The sequence below is a fragment of the Prosopis cineraria genome, unplaced genomic scaffold, assembly GCF_029017545.1.
Source record: "Prosopis cineraria cultivar Desert tree isolate PC_DT_omini unplaced genomic scaffold, ASM2901754v1 PC1908, whole genome shotgun sequence".
NCBI lineage: Eukaryota > Viridiplantae > Streptophyta > Magnoliopsida > Fabales > Fabaceae > Prosopis > Prosopis cineraria.
The window spans coordinates 1-21751 of record NW_026557233.1 but is presented as its reverse complement, the minus strand read 5'-3'; the positions used below and the strand labels follow the sequence as shown (position 1 = coordinate 21751).

General features: G+C 33.7%; 3 protein-coding genes, 1 long non-coding RNA gene and 1 other non-coding gene across 12 annotated transcripts; 1 reads left to right on the top strand and 4 right to left on the bottom strand.

Moving 5' to 3' along the window:
* Window positions 1-729: 729 nt before the first annotated feature.
* Window positions 730-2950, bottom strand: LOC129301127 (uncharacterized). Its single transcript, XM_054939697.1, has 3 exons — window positions 2680-2950; window positions 1961-2445; window positions 730-1267 (listed from the first exon to the last, which is right to left on the bottom strand). The coding sequence occupies exons 1-3, from the start codon at window positions 2855-2857 to the stop codon at window positions 1022-1024; spliced, it is 909 nt and encodes a 302-aa protein (XP_054795672.1). The 5' UTR covers window positions 2858-2950; the 3' UTR covers window positions 730-1021.
* Window positions 2951-5103: 2153 nt separating this feature from the next.
* Window positions 5104-11931, bottom strand: LOC129301126 (uncharacterized). 6 transcript variants are annotated; one of them, XR_008590916.1, is made up of 3 exons: window positions 11531-11931; window positions 7239-7834; window positions 5104-7041 (listed from the first exon to the last, which is right to left on the bottom strand). It is a non-coding gene; the product is annotated as an uncharacterized LOC129301126 (long non-coding RNA). The 6 variants fall into 6 exon arrangements; XR_008590917.1 differs by having other exon boundaries at window positions 5104-6946; XR_008590914.1 differs by having other exon boundaries at window positions 5104-7359; window positions 7473-7834.
* On the bottom strand, window positions 8460-11536 carry LOC129301125 (pentatricopeptide repeat-containing protein At4g17616). The gene has a single exon (XM_054939695.1). It carries the CDS (start codon window positions 11256-11258, stop codon window positions 9135-9137), a length of 2124 nt encoding a protein of 707 aa, XP_054795670.1. The 5' UTR covers window positions 11259-11536; the 3' UTR covers window positions 8460-9134.
* Window positions 11932-12857: 926 nt separating the features above from the next.
* LOC129301123 (calcineurin B-like protein 1) lies at window positions 12858-17451 on the bottom strand. Of its 3 annotated transcripts, XM_054939694.1 has the most exons (10): window positions 17035-17451; window positions 16865-16931; window positions 16065-16195; window positions 15286-15368; window positions 14824-14883; window positions 14206-14314; window positions 14050-14102; window positions 13834-13914; window positions 13332-13444; window positions 12858-13243 (listed from the first exon to the last, which is right to left on the bottom strand). In XM_054939694.1, exons 3-10 carry the CDS (start codon window positions 16147-16149, stop codon window positions 13180-13182), a joined length of 648 nt encoding a protein of 215 aa, XP_054795669.1. In that variant the 5' UTR covers window positions 16150-16195; window positions 16865-16931; window positions 17035-17451; the 3' UTR covers window positions 12858-13179. The 3 variants fall into 3 exon arrangements, with proteins under 3 accessions (XP_054795669.1, XP_054795668.1, XP_054795667.1); XM_054939693.1 differs by lacking the exon at window positions 16865-16931 and having other exon boundaries at window positions 16065-16224; XM_054939692.1 differs by lacking the exon at window positions 16865-16931 and having other exon boundaries at window positions 17035-17450.
* TRNAK-UUU (transfer RNA lysine (anticodon UUU)) lies at window positions 13650-13721 on the top strand. Its single transcript has one exon. It is a non-coding gene; the product is annotated as a tRNA-Lys (tRNA).
* Window positions 17452-21751: the final 4300 nt, after the last annotated feature.

Here is a 21751-nt window from a genome sequence, read left to right as displayed (position 1 = left end):
GCATTATCAATCTTAATATTGTTTGTGCCATATTAATATTCCTCTAAAATTATAAAAACCAATGTTATAGAGGAAGAAAAATATAAAAACTTGAAACATCCAAAAAAGTGTAAGGATTTATAATAAAATTTCAGCACAATATAAGAGCCTAAAATAGTATTTTTCATATTTTTTATTTTTTAAAAAACTGAAATATATAATATTCATTATATTTAATAATAACTATTTCGTAATAACTACTTTTTATCAAAATTTCTATTCCATTTCTTCTTCCCAATTTCATCCACATTCGGGGGAAAAAAATTTTGATGTCTTGCAGATATATCCAGACAAATGCAGTGATTCATTGAGTAAATATAATTTCTGTCCTGTGTGGAAAAAAACTATAAAAATTAAGTCAACTTGAATAAAAATTTAGAAACTAAATTAATAATTTAAAAAAATTAAAGACCAAACATTACACTTTACTTGTGTGTGTTGGCCCTTTTTTTTGGGGGCGGGGTTGTTTAAGCTTATAAAATCTGTCATCTTATTTGTATATTTTGTAATCCTTTTCCTCTCTATCTTTCTTTAAATATCCTATATAAGCTTGCTTTTTTAAATGTGAAAAAGATTATAATTTTACATGGCATTACCGGAAGAAAATATCTAAAATAGGGAGAGGTTCTGCTATGTATTGTAGAATTGCAGTGTCTCTCATGGAAGGAAACATAATAAACCACCACCATCAAACTGAGACTGATGACATCCATTTTCCACTTAATAATATTACCTTTATAATTACACATATAAACCATATTAGTGATTTTTTCAAAACAAAAAGACCACGAAAAACGTGAAAGGCTAGCTAGCATCGACATCTTGTTGATGCCGCTCAAAACAGAACTCATCAAGGAGAATATCTCTACTCAGAAGGAGGGATGTCCTGGAAAACAACTTCAACATCTGGTTGGTGTCCTCGGTGAAAAGTAACGATCTGTTGAATGAAATACATGCAATGTCTGCACATCTGATTACCAGTCTAATCATCAGCGAAATACTTCTCCTCTGCATCAACGTTAGCTTCCTTCTGCCAATGATCATCAAGGGTCTCATCATTGTCTATCCTGGAGTAATCTAAATGTTCCTGATCTTCTCCCAACAAAAACTTCTGCTGCATTATGTAGGTGAATTGATTCAAACGATCTTGTATTTCTTCTGGAGATAAAGATGATTCCTCATTCTCCCTTGTTTGGTCGGATGGATCATCTGGGCGATTTAAGTGCGTCTGCAAGTGACAGCAAAGATTATATTCATTAAATTCAAAACACACTTATTATCCACTTTAACACCACAATCTCCCGCAAAATAGAGGTCCAAAGCCATCAGACATTAAATCCTATTTTCACATATCAAACTTACTATCAACATAGGCAATTCACATTATCCATTAATGGAAATTAACATAAGCTTAAGCAAGATAATCACATTTGATGAGGAATCAAACAACTTTTCTCAAGAAAGACAACAAAACATTCAGCATCCTTTTTGATACAACAAAACATTCAGCACTAAGTAACCTTCATGTGTGGAGTGTCAAACTCATCGTATATTAGCATTTCATTAAGTACAAGCAACGACTAGAAATAATGTTTTGGATATCCACATACCATCTTATATTATCAATTTATCCATATCCGCTGCAACAGTATACAGCTCCACTCAGGGCCAAATATAGATGAAAATTCACAGTGGATACCAATGACATAATACATAAGGAAGTGGAAAAGCATAAAAATACAAGGCAGTCAAGATTGAACCAAGTAGAGGTGGATTGTGTCGTGAGTTCTGACTAACATGTCCAGAAGACAGAAATTTCAATACTTATCGAGATTCCTTAAACAATGAAAGCATAAAAAACCCAATTGGTTATTAAATCAATCAAAAAAGAATGCAAGCGAGAGCAAGTTCAGTGTCTTACCGCCGTAGGATGTCCATCACTAGTAGCTTTTCTCACTTCTTCATCCTCCTCCTCCTCCTCCTCCTGCTGAATACTCTCATTACCAATCCAGTCCCTTTCAGCCACACCTAACCTCTGCTGTTCCCCTCTAATTTTTGCAACAAGGAATGCTTCCTCTGACCTCCTCATCAAAGTCTCCGACCAACGTTCTCCAGGCCTTGCCATGCCTCTGCCACTTTGGTCCTGAAATCTCCCCACATACTCGTGATGAAGATATGGCTCTCTCTCCCTCATTGCATCTTCCGAGAAGTAGTTCCCATCGCACATCAATTTATCCAAGTAAGCCCGCCTTCGGTTCTTCACTGTCACTGACCTCATCCTCAACTCCTCCGATGTTGGGCTCATTATGCTCCAAAGACGCTTCAAATGCCAATTGATTTCATAGTCGCCTTTCAGCGCATCAAACTCGTGCAGTTCATTACTTGTAAGTTGAGACCCATACCGTTCTACACAAGATTCAAGCCAAAAGAAAAGACTAAATAAAAAAAAAAAGAAGCAGTAAAACTTCCGGCACATTAAGCCATCAATCGAAAATGGTTCATGCAAATGTTTTAGCTGACTGTCGTTTAAACTACTTGGCTTCGGCTAACTAGAATACTTGAATTGAGCATCTCACAACTGCAACTATATGCCCGGGAAGAAGATTATAAAAACAAAGAGCGAAAAGAAAGAGAAATTACCTAAGAAAAGGGCGACGTCTCGAGAGAGAAGGTCGAGAAAGATGGCCTTCCGCTGAGAAGGGTCGGTGGCAGTTGATTGCAGAGCACGAGGGAAGTAAAGGTTCTCCAAAGACGATAACCTCTCCGAAATGCTCTCCATTGCATCGCTGCTTATTCCTGGATTCGTCTTCTCCTCCATCTCGCACTTCTCTTTGCGTTTCTTACCTCGTCTTCGTCTCCTCCTTTCCTGTACATCAATTCGCTATTTTAGCCCAGGTCGGTGCATCGCATCCTTCCGGACGTCGTGTTTGGAAACTGAATTATCTTATACGCATTTTGTTGCGGACCTTTTTTTGTACGTCTCATGAAAAGTTGGCCCATTCTACATACATTTGAGCCTATGAACATTTAAGAGGGCCCAAGCTCAACCAAGCCTAAACAGATACTAAAACTTCTTAAAATTTTTAAAACAAAACAAAAATCTTAAATTCTGGAGATTATTGCAAGAATTGTCTATCTCCTCCCATAAGGCCATCATGCTGATCCACCCTCTTCCCCTTAATTTTTAAGATTGGGTTGTTCAAATTTGATTTTGAGGTTTAACCATTAAGATATTTATTTATTTGATCGCCTTGATAACATTAACTTGAACTTATCTCTTTAACACACAGATGCACTAATCCAGGAGGGTTGCCATCTATACGTGACGCAGGGATCTCGAACGGAGCAAGATCAGCTAAAAAAACTCAAAGGGGAAGACGTAAATTGCCATCTACAAAGCTGTTCTTGTAGCCAAAGAAATGTGTTAATCTTATAATCTCGTTTGATTACTAGTTTGATTATTAGAAATAAATAAAATAGAATAGATTAAAAAAATTAATATAAAAATAAATTAAATTATCTTTTTTTTTATGATAAGCATGATAAAATTTATTTATATTACAAATGTAAAAATCATTATACCCTCTAAAAATCTCATAAATCATGATTCCCAACTCTATGAATTAAATTATCTTCTCCTTTTATTAACGTGATTCACCATCTCTTTTGATCATTTTATTTTTATTTTTACTTTTTTAAATCATTCCATTCTATTTTTTTAATAACCAAACGAGGCCTAAATTTGTTTCTTCATAATTTTCTACTGAACCATATATAGCATCTAAACATGAATTTTCTAATACGTTGTCAATTATAGCATTTTATTGATCAAGATTTAGGTGCTTACAAAGTTATAGGGATTAGACTTAAAAAATGGTTGGACTCACCTCATAGGGGCCTAAACCCTTAAACTTGATTTTTCATTTTTTTTCTCCTTTTTTGAGGCCCGCTCTTTATTTGAAGGGTTCAGAGCCTAGCCCACAAGACTTGTTTTAAAAAAAATTTAAATAGAATTAAGCACTATAAATTAATTAAAATATTTTAAAATTAAAAAAATTAAAATCATCATAATCTTTTAGAAATTAAACAATACACATTTAGAAGTTTAATAATAAAATTTAAATTTTGGTTAAAAAACAGTTTATTTTTTTTAAAAAAACACAAACATAATAATTCTAGAAAGATAAAAATATCATAAAATTTATAATATACACTAATATTTATTAAATTATATTAAATTAATTTTAAAATAAGTTAAAATTAGTAATAATATAATACATGTAGAATCAGGTCTAGCAGGTCTTTGACTTTAAATGTGTGTTCCACCAAAAAAAAATTAATAATAATATAATAGGATTTAAAGGGTCACTTAGGCCTAAGCCTTATTTGACAAAGCTTATTAGAGTCAGGCTTTCAAGTTTGGTTACTTAAAAAAAATTATTTTTAAAGTCCGAACTCTTATTTAAAAAAGGCTTTTAAGCAATATTTTCAGGACCAGACCGAACATTGAACAGGAAAAGTCAGCGGTTCACGGTTTGCATGGTCCAACCGGTGACGTAATAATTAAATAAAAAAAATTATATATATATATATATATAATAATTTAAATATAAAAAATACATATGAAATTACTATTTAACTTGAAAAAATCAAATATTTTAAATTTATCATAACTTAACAAGCCATATGATATAACATAATATTAAATGATTAAAAAAATTAGTCATTTTTTTAAAAAAATTTGATAAAAAGTTATTTTTTGAATAATTCAGTTTTTGAAAACCGGATCCGATTCTGGCTTGATTTTGGTTCCTTTTCTAACCGCCGGTTCGAAACGTCTCGACTCTTAAAATGGTTTTTTCTTATGAACCACACCGGAAACCAAACCGATCGATTGTTTGACCGTCCGGTTCGATCTGGTTTTTAAAACAGTGTCTTTAAGCTTGACTTTTATTTTTGGTTCTAATTAGAATATATAAATAGATTATTATAAATCCTTAAAAAAATTTTCTCGCAAGCGTCAACTTCTTCGTAGATATCGAGCTACACTCATTGGAACACTCATTGAATGTCAGGAGCACAATTTCTTTGCATTCTGCCTAATATTTTCATCATTAGGTCTATATTCTGTCGGCCAAAAGTCACAAGAATTACAGACACATCAGGAAATTTCCCAGAGGGGCGCCCGCCGCCCAACTATGAATCAAAATGGTTAATAGTAATTCACAGACATTTTCCATCACAAATCATTCAACCCAAAAGTAGTATAAGATTATAACCCAGTGTAATTTCCTCTTCATTAACAAAATCAGCTCACTCCTGTTCAAGGATTTCCATCAAGTATCAAAACAACCATGAACCGATTCAAGCTAAGGGGAAGATTCCTGTTACTTGTCAGATTGAATTGTATAAACAGCTGTAAAGGTCTCTAATTCTTCACAGCAGCTCAAGATGACTGACTAGTAATTGCATCTAGACAAGACTGGGCCTGTAAAAGCTCCAAACGGGTGAAAGGTTGAGCAAGCTGCAATATGCAATCTTCATCTGAAAACTAGGCATGTGCTTGTCAATTACTAACTTATACACACCAAACGAATAGATTTGGGACTTAAGTTTCAATTTGCAAGATTTCTTCATGTTCCTTTTTTATCAGCTCGCTGAAAAAGACTGAATGGTTCAATAATACTCACTCTCCTTGACTATTCCATAAAGCCAGCATAAAACTTCGTCTGCAAACGCCAAGCAGACTCCTCCCTGCCGACAAGTTTTGTTAACATCAGGTAAAAAGTCATGTTAAACATTTGTTGAGAGTCTAGCTTTTATGATTTTCTAGTTCCTTTTCTGAGGCAACTTAAACCAATCCTAAGATTAAGTGATGATTGATTAGCACGTATGAACATATTTTTGTCCATATATAACCCTTCATGCCTCAGAACAAAAAAGACTATGTGAACATCTTTGCCTTTGGCTATGAAGTCTGGAGCCGACAGGAGAGAGAAGTGGGAGCTTCCACTAATAGCAGGTTCATCATTGCAATCACCAAGCAAAGCAAAGATTAGCAACATGTGTCTTGTAGCAGTTAAGACTATCAATATTATTAGCGCTTATGCACCTCAAGTTGGAATAGAAGCCAGTCTTAAAAAATTATTTTGGGAAGACTTAGAGGGGTTGATTGAAAGCATACCACATCATGAAAAGATCTTTATTGGAGGAGATTTTAATAGACATGTCGGGAGGGAGGCAAGTCATTATACAAGGGTGTATGGTGGTTTGGGTTTTGGGAAACTAAATAATAAAGGACAACATATCTTGGATTTCTACTTGGCATATGATTTCAAGATTGCTAATACCTATTTCAAGAAGAGGGATGGGCAACTCATCACTTATAAAAGCGGAGTTTCAAGGTCACAGATTGATTTCTTTTTGGTAGGAAACGCGAATAGAAGACTTTGTAAAAATTGTAACATGATTCATGGGGATGCCATTACAATATAATACAAGGTCCTTATCTTTGATGTATATATTATGAGTAAAAACCAAAAGCGTCGACAAGTAATAACTCCAATAATTTTTGTTGTTGTTGTTAAGTGATTTCTTTGGTTCTTACATCTTAATCTTTCCGTCTGAAAAAGACAATCAGAATCATCTCTTCATTGCAACCAAAATATTTTTAGGATAAACACCAAGTCAAACTGTCAATAGCAAGCTTTCACATTTGCAATAGATGCTTGATGGAGAATGTCCCATCTGATGAACAAGTTGCTACTTGCTATGCAGTTCAAGCTATAATAAGCTCCATTAATCATACGAAAGCTTGTGCAAGAACAAATAAATTCTAATGGTACGATGATCACAATTACCTAAATCCTATGACAATATATGGAACTCCTTCCGAACATGACTGAATCTGCAAAAATCAAGAATAGAGGTCTTGCTAAAGAATAAATTCAATGAACTCACAATTTTTAAAAAAGGACCACCTGATCTCATGGTAGAATTATCCTGAAGACAGCGTTTAAAAAAAAAAAAAAACAGAAAATTCTTAAAACAAATATAAGCTAATCTCCAAAATATAAAGCTCAATTCTCCAACAACTGAACAAACATCTAACTCAAGATGGACACAACTAAAACAGATACAATAAAAATACTTAAGCAGAAAGTATATTAATTCATAGCATAAGATAGGATAAACTTTACCCAAAACTTGAGCAGTTTTTCCCTCATTTTTTCCTCAGTATGCATCGTTGAAGATAGCACAATAGCATCATATAATCCATATAGCTGACCCCACCTAGTGGGATAAGGCTTGTTGTTGTCGCTGTATGCATCATTGAAGATGACATGTTGTTAAGAGCCTATATCATGACTATAACAAGAAACCAGAAGTAATGGGATGGAAGTAAGATGCAAAGAAGCTGAGACTTTGTCAACCTCACGACTTGTTTTTAGTTCAACATAAAATCTCCTTCCATCATCAGTTGAGTCACAACAAGCCATCCCAGCACCCATCAAGATGCGGTGAGCCCCTACTTTTGTTTAGATCACATAACAATATTCAACATTGGCATCGACATAATGTATCCCCTCTCCATCAGACCTTCTAGGATCTTCAGTGGCAAGGCTCTCAAAACAATATCCCCAATAACATCTGATTCCAAAGCATACTCATTATACGGCTTAACCAATCAAAATTTAAAAAAGGAAAGCGAAGCAATGAGGACAACCATTCTCAATAGCGCCCCAAGCCAACTCCATTTTCGATCCACGAATAATAGAACCAACGGTAACATGAACTGCATAAATGACCATGCTATCATACTGGGGATTTAGAGCAGTCGTTCATTTAAAAAAGTTGAAAACTGCATTTCTGTAGGTCAGTGAATTGGAGTTAATTGACTCCATAAGCGAGCTAAGATGACTTCATAGAAATATTTTCCTAGCAGTAGGCCTTTGGCCCTTAGAGCACATGGGTAGTCACTTGTTTTAATGATAATTTTGAAACGAAGGATGCTGAAAACAAAATGAAGCGAAGAAATTTAATATGCTAAAAAAACTTGCCTTATTACAGAAAATATTTAACAGATTCCTTTCCACATTTAATCCAACAGGAGTTTAAGAATTTTTCGACCACAGAGTAGAGCAGTGCTCGAATTCTTGAAGGATTAAAACAGTCCTGATGAATATAAAGGGATCCACTGGACGGCTAAAGAAAAAATTATCAGTAATGGCAAATTTTGTTACATTTGAAGGGGGCAGGACATCTCTCATGATCTAAAGTTAACAAATAAGACCTTGGGAACAAGAATTCTCATGTTTAATACGAGCTTTCATAAAATAAAACACACATTCCACTTGATCTTATACTAAATGGTTCCCGTTCCCCACATTGATTCAGAAGTGTCCCCGATTCTGAGCTAGTAAAGACAAAGAGAGAGAGAGAAATTATTATTAATTAATCTCCCAAACCAGACGCATGAACGTGGAAAGCCATACAATGTTCAAATTACTTTTGGAAGGCATAGTGCCCAAATTGTGTAGCTTAGATGAGCTCGACAGCAATATCCAATACATATAGAATATGGGACAGTTATTCTACTACAAAATAAAAGCCACACTTATAGATCCGTTCAATTTACAGTCAAATAAAATTTTCTTGTGGGACATAAAGAGGAGCTGTTTAGGCATCATCAAGCTTAAATGAGTGAATGGAAAAGGTGTATTTGCCAGATATCCTACAATTCCGTGGCAAATAGTGAGAACGGATTACTGCTACATCCTTTCATAACAGAAGACAGCAGCGTGCCATATTTCACCAAAGGATAGCATGACATCAGTGAATCGATTCCACTATTTATCAGAATCTGAAAATCATTCAAATCCATTTACATTGTATTGAGATGTTACACCATCAGTATTGGAGAAACTCGTTCTCATATACTTCACTCCCATTTTCCAAGAACACTGGAGTTGAAACAGAACTAACACTGATAGATCACAAATATGCCTCAGTAAATAACATTGACTGTGATAAGACACCAAGGGTTAGCAGGAAATTATGCGGATGCATCAATTCATAAACATTACTCGAGATGTTTAATCAATACCCACCCACTTCCTAAAAGCCTGAACATACTCAAATCTTTTGCTTTGTGCTTCTGTTTTAGCATCCGATGCTTTTAAACTCCTATAAAGATTCCTATGAATTCTTAGGAAATTACTTTTGTACATCCACTTATCAGTGTACATGTTTTGGTCTCTCATATGTCCAATGACCTCCATCACTCTCTCAAAATAACCACCTTGAATGAAATTTAGCAGTAGTAACTCATACAGATCTCTATTTGGCTTTAAACTGCCGTTACTCATGAATCTCTTAATGTCTCCCCATAAAATTGTGATTTCACGGTACATACCCAGGGATGAATATCCATATAACATATAAGCAAATGTTTGGACTGTGGGCTGAATATTTTTTTCTTTTAATCTTCTATATGCCTTCAACACATCTTCAATCATTCTTGCCCTGCTAAAAAAGTAGATACAAGAATTAAGCTCATACACTGTAGGGGAAAACATCTCTTCATCTTTCAATACTTCACCCAAAGTGACTGCTAAATCTGACAAAACAAATGAATATGATGCTTCTGTGTCGAGAACAAGTTTGTTAATAGTGTCATCAGATAAGTTTTCATCAAAACCTGCCCTTTTCATTTGTTTTATTAGAGCCTTTGCTTCTCTATGCATTTTTCTTTTGTAATATGCTGACAGAAGATACATGTATGCATCTAAGCCCATTCTACACCCATAGGCTTCCATGTCATCCATAATATCATGGGCAGATTCAAGCCAGCCGAACTGAATGCAAGCACCAATCACATCAGAACATAAGCTAGATCCTGCTAATGAACACATATTTACTTGAATGCTCAACAAAAGTTTTGTCAGTTCACTAATCCTCCCATCTTTCTTGTACCGACTAATGAACTTGGCAAGAGCCCTGTTACTAAGGACAAGTTTTCCTTCCCTATAAAAGATAAGATGTTGTCTGCCTTCCACTTTAAGGACAGTATCCTTCTGCAGCAGCTCAGAATCAAACTGTATCTTCAATCCATTCTTGAGGTGATGAGATCCAATTGCAACAAGGAAAGGCTTTTGCACGTGTTTCCTATCCTCCTTATTAACACCACAACCATGTTGTTTATTCATACCCAAAACAAGCTCAGCAGCAGCATCAATGTCATTAAATTTGAAGTGCAAGTTCAGCAAGCTATCATAGAAAGGACGATAATGAGGAAGGTAAGGAGTTGATACTCCATCAATATGGCTCCCTAATTCCTTCATTTCATCTCTCAAACCATTCATCTCTAGTATCTGTGAGATAATGACAATTGAGTGTGCATTGGCCACTGTGCCAGTCACTGGCATTAAATCCATGATGCATTGACCTTTCAATGATAATTTGAATCTCACACAAGCATCAAGCACAAGGTTAAAGATCACTGTAGTCGGTTTGACCAGCACTGCCTCGTGAACTTTTTTCTCATTTAAGGATTTAAAACAACCAGAAACTTGAACCAGATAATTGGATGCGATGTGTGCTCCAATTTCTGTCTTGACCATATGCAAAAAAATCAATGACAATAAATTCATAGGGGGTACACACTTGGACTCCAGCATCACCCTCAGAATCATTGAGGCAGGGACTGGCATTTGCAGCCTTGCTAGAGAGAGAGAAAGTTTAGTTAAGGTATCAGACTGAAGGAAGTTTGACTTCTCTTTGACAATTTGCAAGGCCAGGACACATGCTTTTCGTAACCACACATGATTAGATGTGTAAGATAATTGAACAACCAGCTGATTCACTAGAAAACCCGCAGGAAAGCCATAAAGGCTTTTAAAATCATGAAAGTATTCCCATGCCTCTTGAACTTGATGATTATTCAAAGAACTTTCAAGCTTCGTCAACAGAATTTCATGAGAGGAACCTTCCCAAGGTAATCTTTCGCAGGGGTTACAAGTGGAAGAATTTTGCAGAGCGCGACTGAACTGTATGCAGTAAATATATGACACCTGAGACCCTCGAAGTTGAAAATTGCAGACATATTCACAAACGTTTGACGTCAAGGCAGTCCTCCGAAGGGCAGAGGCCTTTCTAAGCAAACAGCACTTAATGCAGTGATTAAGTGATAAAATTTCTTTGGTGAAACCAAACACCATCCCAATACCTCGGTATTTATATTGAGCATTCAAATGCACCCAAAAGACGTTCGGTTATCAAACACCAAAAGCACCGAGTCGTGCAAAAAGAAAAAACCCAATAATCCGTGTCGAATGCACCAGGAGACATATTCCGGCGTATCAAAATTATTATCAGTATTTATTTAAAGACAATACATATTCAGATACGGTTGGGATACGGCTACTCACTTAAAAAAACACCACTTTCAGTTTAACCAAAAAAAATTCACACGGAATGACGGAAAGCTTACCGCGTGAGGGATTCAACTAGACAAATCCTTGTTAGCCTCTGATTTCCAACGTGCTCTCGCCGTTTCCAATGCTGAAGAAGGAGGGAAGACTACGAAGGTCGAACCAGCCCAGTGACAGTTCACAGTTTCGTGCTTGGGAGATTTACCAATGATGGACGTCACAAGGAGTTGTGCTCGGATCAGATCGGTCACCGATACCAGTGCTCTGCGTCTCTGACTTGAGTTTTCATTCAAGCCAATTTCTTTGGGTGGCAATAGGCTAGACGATGCCGATGGGCGATGGCCATAATAACATTCGAAGGCTATAGAGTTCTCACTTCTCAACTGTGGATTTTTATTTGGGAAAATGACAATTCATATTCCCTTATTTTATTTTTGCTTGCTACCGTTGGACGGTTGGAGGCAATCCTACACGGGGGTTGGATCACTGGCCATTCCCTTAGTTGTGAATTATTGGTTTGTTACTGCAGAAAAAAAGTTGCCTTTTACGACGTTTTTTAATTAAAAATTCATTTAAAAACATATAATTGACTTTTCATTAAAATATAAAAACTATGAATAACAAGTAGCAAATTTAATCATTAAAAAGATATACTTTTCACGTTCAGGTCAAACTTTACTCGTATTCTCCCTTTTTTTCTCTCAAGTTATCTTCATACTCAACAATTGTAAAGCTAATTTCTCAAGTAACCTGATAGTCATTAAACGAGTTGTCTTCTTTTAAAAAATACCTTTCTATACATATTTTTAAGAATTAAACTTTGAAATGATGTTTAAAAGATTTAAATTGCTATCATCTATGTCATACTCATTTAATTACGCTTAATTTCCTTTTCCTACCTTAATATTAACTTAGTTCTTGAACCTTATTTTCTGTTAAAGAAAAAGATATTTTTAATACCAACCTAGTTTTTGAAAAATTTGTTAAAAGACATGTTTTACGGACTGACTGACAGGGTTTTTTTTTTTTTTATGTAAGTTAATCACAAGTTACGAAATTTACAAATTTAGATATAGTCTAGAGAGAAAATATATATATATATATATATATATATATCAGCGAGCGAGCATGTTTGAAGTTAATTTCGTTTGTTTTCAACTTCTGGTTAACTCCATTCTTCTTTATGAAATTACTACCAATTTTAATTTTAACTATCATTTATTTCTGATAAACAAGACTATAGAAAGTATTTCTTTTAATACAGAGATATTTGCAAAATTCTGATTTCAGAGGTTCAAATAATGAAAAGGAAACTTCCATTTAATTTCTGTTTTTTTTCCCGGCAAATGTGTTCAATTTAACAAATAATGAAGTTGAGATTTCTAGTTTTCAGGAAAGAGTAAAGTAGGCCTTTCTTCTTATTTATGCACTCTTTGAACATGTTTACCAATTTTATCTAAGGGAAGCATCATTTAGACAGTTACAGCACACTATACAAATACAATAAACCGTGCAAGGCAAAATTACTTCATCCCTCTTCAAAAATAAATCTGGCGCACCACGGAAGGGGGATTCCAATCAAAGTCCTCTAAGTGATACTTTACATCTTTATCACTACACCGCAGTGACCTTAAACATCTCTTGGAAGACAAAACTACACCTAATATAGCTCCTAAGTCCTAACTGCATATACTAAATAGATATGTTCTCACTTTGTAATTTCGTCGACCTTGGAATGAAAAACAAAGCTTGGGAAGGTGGTTGTTATGTCCCTGCATTGATTTCACAATTACACGATATGAGCGAAACCGAAAGTTGTTCAAATAACTTTAGTATAAACCACATTACACGCAGACATACCTCAGGTAGGGTAGGGTCATGACTTTTAGTAACGATGGATTCTTAGTAACTAAGTTTTTCCATTCGAACTTGTCTATTTTTCCATCTTGATTTATATCAGCATCCAAGAAAGTCTGATCACAAGAACAGAATGTCAAGTTTTAACCTTCATTATTGTGATGTTTACTGCTAGAAGGAGAAGAAGTTTACAGCAATTCGATCTCGTATTTCTATTTCTTTTTCTTTTTTTTTTCGGTATACATACAAATTCAATTGATTACCTATACTTTTGATAAAATTGATTAATTTTCAATTTCTTTCACAACTAATACACTACAAGCCGACTTAGCTCAGTGGTAGAGCGCGTGGCTTTTAACCACGTGGTCGTGGGTTCGATCCCCACAGTCGGCGGGTTAATTATCTTTTATGTAGGCAGCTCCACCCAATATAATAAGACTTCTTTTTGTTTGACTGCTGATATACATGTTTTATGTCATCTAGGATTTGAAAAAGCACGGCTCACCTTATCAAGGATTTTTTCTAACGCATCGTCGGCCAACTTCATTTCGGACTCTGAAAGAAGAGCAATTAACATTTTTTTGACCTGCCGCAAACCCAAATGTGAAATGAAGACGCTTCATGAGATTAGTAGGCACATGTATAGAAAGAGACTTGGTGCTTATCAATCTGGAGAATAAGAAAGCCATTGCTGGAAAAAATATATTCGGATCTCACTTACCTCTTGGCGCTCAATAAAACCTGTATTATGCAAATCATAAAGCCTAAACGAAACTGCAATCAAATCCCAAACATAACCTATCAGTACACCCAGATCACAACATATGATAGAGGATGATCCACAAATCTAAATTTAAGGAATTGATCTTCAACTTACAATCTATCTTGTCTTCTTGTGATGCTTTAGGGTGGAAGACACTGAGGGATCTAACAAAATCGCCAAAGTCAATGGCTCCCTTCTGCTTAACATCAAACATATCAAAGATCTGCATGCAGAATGAGGATAATATTAATATAGATCCAAAGATCCAAGTAATAAAAAAGCAAATTCATGGAGAAACAAGAAGTTGCATGACATATTATCAAAATAGAATAAGAATTAACAGCCATATGTAAATGAAAAAATTCACCAGAAGCTAAATACATAAATAAATATTTCACTTCGAAATAAGAAAAGAGGCAATATTTTCCACTCACAAGTACAAATGAATGATAACCTGCGTATCTAAATTCAACACCTAACTCCTAATGGAGCCGGCCAATCAAATGCTAGTTGGTTCACAACAATTATTTCACAGGCCTGAGGAATGCTTAACATATTGGAGTTTTCTTCAGAGGCATATAGTGAAAGTGCAAATTTCTCAATTAACTAGTAGAATTACACGTCACTGATCCAAAGAGTGCATTTTGATCTGTCTACGGCCATACACATGCTTGCAAGCAACCATAACTATTGCAGCAATGTTCTTAAGAATGCTAAAGGATGTTCTCATACTCGGCTAGCAAAGAGGTTATCCTTCTTTTTGTTGTTGAAAATTGCCAAGTGAAGCTCCTCCTGCAGAGCAAGAAGAACGATAATTACAACTTGAAACTATATTGTAATGTTTGAAGAACAAGAAACAGTCACAACAAAGTTAATAAGAAACCATCAATTAAGCTACAAACAAAAAGATTTAAAAGACGACTGAAAACAGAAATGGCAATATATTGTAGATCGTTCATGTCAATTAGCATCACAAGTACATTATAACCAATTTCATCCTATGACTCAGAAACCATAGCATACTACATTAACCTAAGGAGTCTAAGAAGTTAAACTGCAAGCAAGTTAATGACCAAAATTCTTCTAACAAAATACGCATGCAAAAGGAAAGAAAGGGGGATTAAAAATAACTCAAACTAGTAATACAAACTTAATGGATGATTGTTGGTAAAAAAAGCATATGCAATACGGTACCTTGCTGATTAATCCATCATCAACGACTGAACTGCTGATGCTCTTAAAAAGCTCAAACAGTGCTTCAACCTCACTAACACTGACTGGGAAACCAAACAATGACACACATTTTAAGTTACAAAGTTAACATGTACTTCCCCCCCACACACACAGAGACAGGCATCTTATCACAAATATGCTTCACATAAATGTGGATAAAGTAAATTTTTTCAACAAAAATAAATAACTCAGGCATTGTTGTAACATTCCTTAATTAGGGAAAGAGACAGTGACCCAACATGTCTCCCTTTTCTTCCTTGGTTAGTTAAAGATTGCTCATTGAAATTCAGAATGCCCGAGATGGACACTTTTGTGTGCAATTGCGTGGGAAAAAAAAGCCTCGTGCCAAAAATTCTCTGGCGAGTGTCATGAGTCCAATATTGGAGAGACCTTCAAAAAGTGGGCTAGTGGGGCTTGTAAGCTTAACAGTTTTTCTCATATAATGGATTAATCTTTTGGCATGAGTTCTTTCTAAGTTAATCTTTTGGATAAGCTCTGTTTAGAATTATACTTGTAACATCAAGAAAACTTTGAGTGATTGAGAGACCTAATAAATATTGTAATTATCATTATGATTTTTAAAATTCCTTCAGCTGGAAGAAGAGTATATCCATAACATGCAGCTTGGAAGCGGATTAACTTCAGCCTTTATAACTCAAGCAGTATCAGCAAATCTAGTATAATCATTCCGCAATTAATATAGCATTGAATGATTCTACCAAAAAGCTTTATCGACTTACAGGCTGTCTCTGATGCAAGAACCAAAGGGTCCTCTCCCATAGGGAACTTTCTCTTACTTCCTGTCTTAGAGTAGAAACAGCCCATTTTTGGATGATGTGCAGGCAGCACAGAAACTGACTAGCGGGCTTTGCTAAAGGAAATAATCAAAAGCAGCTTAATCTTGCAATATGAAATTCAAATTCAAATACGAGAACGTGAAATAAATAGTATATAAATCAATCTCATGATTGCAAACGGTCTTAGCTAAAAAATAACGCGATACAGAGAGACTTTAAAAAAAATTAAACACAGAAAAGGCGTAGAAAAGGGATAATAATGCATACAGAACTCCACAGGAGAATGCCAGAATAAAAATTAATGATTGCGAAAGGATGGATATGGGCCCAAAAGGACCAAATTCGCGAAGTCATTCAAGACTCAAGAAGGAGCCTAACTACGAAACAACATGGAGTAAGGGGGGAATAAAGGAAGTGAGAACCACTTCCGCACCAAAGCCAAATAATAAATTAATAAAAGCAGATAAAAACTTGACTTTCAAGTCGGATTTTTTTTCCAGTTACCCAAAAAAAAAAAAACTACCAATATGAAAGATTAAATATGGGTATATAGGCTAATCAGCATCAGAAAAATTCCCAGATCCTCAAATATTCAAGTTTCAGCAGATAAAGTTATGGACCTGTGAAACCATTCCCTTCTCCTCTGCATGGGAACCAAAGTAACGAGAACTAGAATAACTAATTAACAAATAAATAATATAGAAAAATGACCAGGATAAGTAATCCACAGAGCTCGGAAATACATTTTTACATTTCTCTCTCTTTCATTCCCTCCTATGAATTCCTTCAGAATAAACCTCCACATGATATCTAAATCAAATCAAACACAAGAAACGCTTCACGAAAAGAATTGGAAACACCACACAATGAGAGGGAGCATAATGCGTCCATGCGGCGAGGAGAAGAAACTCACCGGATTTCAGCAAGCAATTCCCGAGTCGGTTATCCGAACAAAGAAGCCATTGGGCATTTAGATAGAAAAAGATGCGGCAAGAGTAACGCAGAGTTCTTGAAAAGGAGGAATCCTGGTCTTAGAACTCTGGAGAGATTTTCGCAGCTCTTGCCCGAAGGCGCCAGAAGCAGAAACGAAGAGGCAAATGAAAGCAGTTTAATGATGCCGCGCACACGAGATATATCATATATGGGCTGGTCCGTGAGAATCACGTGCCTTCCAGATTCAACCGACGGAAAGCTGAATATTTGCAGCAGCCTTGAGCTACTGAACGAATTGAATCAACGGATTGTCATTATCATTATTCAGAATTGAAGTTTTCTCTGAACCGAAAAAATATCTAGTGTATTGAAATTTTCTTTTGCAACTGAAATTCAATGGAACGCGCATTTCCTCCTCCATTGATTTTCTTAATATCGGCTCCGCTATCATGGGCAGAACAATAAAAAAAACTTTCATGTTGACCTGCTATCTAAAACCAGTAATTGATTGACAGGTCACCTAACCTCTATTCCATTTTTGCTTTTGGCATTATTTCTTTTGATTGTCAAGAGAACCCTGTTTTAATAATCAGAGCTTGCTAAAGAAGGCAATCAACAATTAAGAAATAACTAATACAATGTTTGCCCGGATTGGCTTATATTGATATCACCATTTTGATAAGCCTCATCCATCTAACAAATCGCAGAGAATTTGACAGTTCCTTGTATGCAATGATATACATATATTATACTCTCTCTCTTAAAAAATATAAAACATCTTTAATGAAATCTCACCCTTCAATAAATTAGTTACCTGCTTTTAAATTAACTTTATCTTTTTATATTTATCCTATTAAACACCTTACAATAAATATAAAATTATTATCAATGGGGACACTTTAAAAAAAAGACAATTATTATATCTCAAAAGATTAAAAATGCCTTATATTTTTAATATCTAACTCCTTAAAAAATGCCTTATATTTTTGAATGGAGGGAATATTCCTTTCTATGTAATAAGTCATGTTTAATTAATTTCATGCTTATTAAAACAAATGATGGTTATAACTTATATCTTTAAAATTATTTAAAAAATATTTAATTTATTTTAAAATATAAGCATTTTTTAGATATTTTTTACCTAGAATATAAACAACTTAGTGTTTATAAAATATTGTTTTATTTTGCCTCTTGTATTTATTAATTTAATTTTCTGTGTCTATGAATTTATAACTTTCTCACTTGTCATGAATTTGAATTCAAGGTAACAAGAGTGATAATATATATTTTTATGAGGATATAGGTTTTATGAAAAATATTGTTAAAATCTGTTTATATTTTGGCCAGGATGAAGTATATGATTTGTCAATTTTGCCCTCTCCTTGCAATTAATAATTATAATAAATTGTTGTATGTGAATTCAAATCATGATAAATAAATAAGGGATACAATTGAAAAAAAAATATGCTAATTTTATTTTATATTGATGATAAAAAAAACTTTTGAAATTTTTCTTATACTAAGCATGGAATGGGTACACTTTATTATCTGCATTTGTTCTGTATATAAGATTCCTTTGACACGCAACCGTCATGCCATGCGTACATACATGCGCGTATTTAGTCTTCAAGATATCATCATATCAAAACTAACACATATGACAAACTCTATAAGAAACAATGGTAAAATAAAAAAAAAAAAACAAAACAAACAAAACAAACCCTATAAGAAACTATAACATGTGCAATAAATTTATGTATAATAAATATGCATAGGTATAAGGTATATATACACTCCCTCCATTTAAAAATATAAAAATTTTTAATTAAATTTTACCTCACAATAAAATAATTATTGATTTTTTAATTAACTATATCTTTTTTATTTTTTATATTTAAAAATATTTTATATATTTAAATATTTAACTCTTCAAAAAATATATCATATTTCTAAATATATGGAATATATGATATGGTAGAGAAATTGGATGAAGCAATGGGGTGTAAACAAGTGGTGTTATGGAGAAAGAATTTTCAAAATGGGGGAAAAAAAGAGTTGGGGTGGAAATGATAAGTCAACCGATACACTCAAAGGGATGCAAGGGCGAAGTGTTGCAATTAAATGAAAGCAAGGGATCTGCCAGATGCCCCTGAAGATGCCTCTTGACTAGTGAGTCGAAAGAAGCAAGCCAACAAGACAGCCAGACAGTCACATGGTTCTGGGACCAAACAAGGAAAATGACACATAATAATAACTCTTTAAAATCTTAAAGTGTAGTTATAAAAAAATTAAGATATAATTTTATTCTTAAATTATTTTTAAAGAAACAATGTTGTCCTTCAAATCTTACTCCTAAATTATTTTTAAAAAAGTAATATTATTTTTAAACTATTCATTGTAATAATATCATCCTTAAATTAATTAAATTAAAGTAATATTGTCTCGTTGTTTAAACGTTCATTGTTGTAGTTAGTGGGACTTTTTTTTATAAGTTAATGTATAATTTTATTTCTAAACTATATTTAGAGGAACAATGTTGCCCTTATTGTTTAAAAATCATAAAATTAAAATAATATTAAATGTATATATAAATATAAAATTACAATAATATTAAATAAAAATGATATTAAATGTATATATAAAATAAATATAAAAAAATATAAATTATAGTTTTATAACTCATTAAATATAAGTGAATTTTGATTAAATTAGATATGAATAGACTCAAAAATATTTACATTTACACCCATAACTATCGACAACTTTATAAAAATATAGTTTCAAATTGTACTTTGTACATATGAATTATTTAAAAATAAAGTTAGCTTTTGGAGTTCTTAAATATCAAAGGTAAGCTTCAGACACTTAAATCTTTCTCTCTTCTTCCATTTCTTAATAGTAAAAGTTAGAATTTGATTGATAATGATATTTTTGGTCTATATAGACTATAGATCTGAACCCATTAACTTAAATGGAGTTAATGGGAGTAGATTGAGTTAAATAAATTTGATATTTATGATTATACGAGGATTAATGGTTAAGGAGCATTAAATATCTAAAAAATCTCATAAATGTGTTAGTTTGTGACAATATGGCTCTATTAATGACCACTAAAGAGCTCAATGATATTAATGATGGTTAAAGGAAGCTAAGAAACCTTATGAGTATTTTTACATGAATCAAAATGAATCTTGAACATTAAAAAGTGTTGAATCATTAGTAAAAATTAGCCTAAATATAGATATTAATGAGTTGCATTGTAAATGCTTGTAAAGTGACTATCCTTAGTACCATTCAAGCTTCTTGAAAACTTCAAGAGTAAGTATTGAGGAGTAAAATCTTTGACCTCTCAAAAATTTGAGAAAATTAAAAAAATTCTATCTTATACTTTTGAATGTTAATTAGTTTATCAATCAATATTTAATAATTGAATTGTGTGAGATTTTATAAAAATGCAAATGTGACTTATTTTATTTAAAGAGCCCACTGTTGAAGTGGTAATTTAATATAGTCCAATGATTTTGAAATTTTAAAGTTCAATAATTTCTAATGAATGAGGTACAATGATTATAAAAATATAAAGTGCAATGATTTGTGTAATTGGGAGTTAAATGATTAGAGTTGCTAGGAGTTCGATGATTTTAAAATGTATAGAGTTTAATGATTGTGAATGTGTGAGATACGATGATTTTGAAATTTGAAGTTCAATGACTTATTTGATTTGAAGTTCAATGAAAATGTATTTGAAGAGTTTAATAATTTGTAAAATGGTGGAGTTCAATAAAGTTGGTTATGTGGAGTTCTATGAAATAAGTTAATTATAAATTATTACATAAATATGCATTGCATGATCTTGAAAGGCAAGAGTTTGCTTAAGAAGAGGAATAGAAAATTAAATCTACATGGTAGGGCTCCTATCCGAGTTGATGGCTTGCCTAGATTGTTTATATACTCATTGTCCTACCTGTTTAATGAAAGACTATCACATTGGTTTAATAAGGGACTTGAATCTTGTAACACCCTCAAATTTACAGACCGATTTTTCGCAAATCATTAATTCAACAAATTATTTTTTTTTTGAACCCTCATCATACCCTTATCATGGTAGAAAAATTTCTACCATGATACATCCAAGACAATATACCACAGGTCTTAAAATATCTCAAAAAAAACAATTAAAACCATGAGGGACAGACATGATCCTCATGGCATGTTATTCAAATCAGGTCATGAATCAAGAGGGATAAACATAATCCTCTTGGTCATATAAATACTTTTAATAAAAAAGGATTAGAGTTTACATGCTTCACAAAGAAGATATGTCCTAAGTTGGCACAAGATACATTGTATAATCTAAAATAAGAGGCAACGTAAAAGATGGTGTCTCATACACCACAGTTACACCTCTGGTGCCTTTCTCGGCCGGACTCGCTCCTGTGTAAAAATATTAACCACGGGGAATGAGACTTAAAAGTCCCAGTAACCAGAAATTAATATGTAATGATGCATTGCGGATGTAACTAACATGCGATTGCTAAGTGGGCACACAAACATTTAACCGAACAATACTTTCAAACAAGCCGAACAAGTCTTTAATTTGCATGACTGCACCTTCTATCCTCTTTCGCCATGCTCGGACGCCAAATCACCCCGGCCAAAGGTGAGTTGGACCAAGTGACACGCCACTCATTGGGTCC

Coding starts and splice junctions, on each gene's coding strand:
- LOC129301127 (XM_054939697.1), bottom strand. CDS start 2,857: ATGGAGGAGAAGACGAATCCAGGAATAAGCAGCGATGCAATGGAGAGC. Junction 2,446..2,679: donor AGACGTCGCCCTTTTCTTAG/GTAATTTCTCTT, acceptor AATCTTGTGTAG/AACGGTATGGGTCTCAACTT. Junction 1,268..1,960: donor GTGATGGACATCCTACGGCG/GTAAGACACTGA, acceptor TGTCACTTGCAG/ACGCACTTAAATCGCCCAGA.
- LOC129301125 (XM_054939695.1), bottom strand. CDS start 11,258: ATGGTGTTTGGTTTCACCAAAGAAATTTTATCACTTAATCACTGCATT.
- LOC129301123 (XM_054939694.1), bottom strand. CDS start 16,149: ATGGGCTGTTTCTACTCTAAGACAGGAAGTAAGAGAAAGTTCCCTATG. Junction 14,884..15,285: donor ATGATGGATTAATCAGCAAG/GTACCGTATTGC, acceptor CTTGCTCTGCAG/GAGGAGCTTCACTTGGCAAT. Junction 13,445..13,833: donor TAGAAAAAATCCTTGATAAG/GTGAGCCGTGCT, acceptor TCTTGTGATCAG/ACTTTCTTGGATGCTGATAT.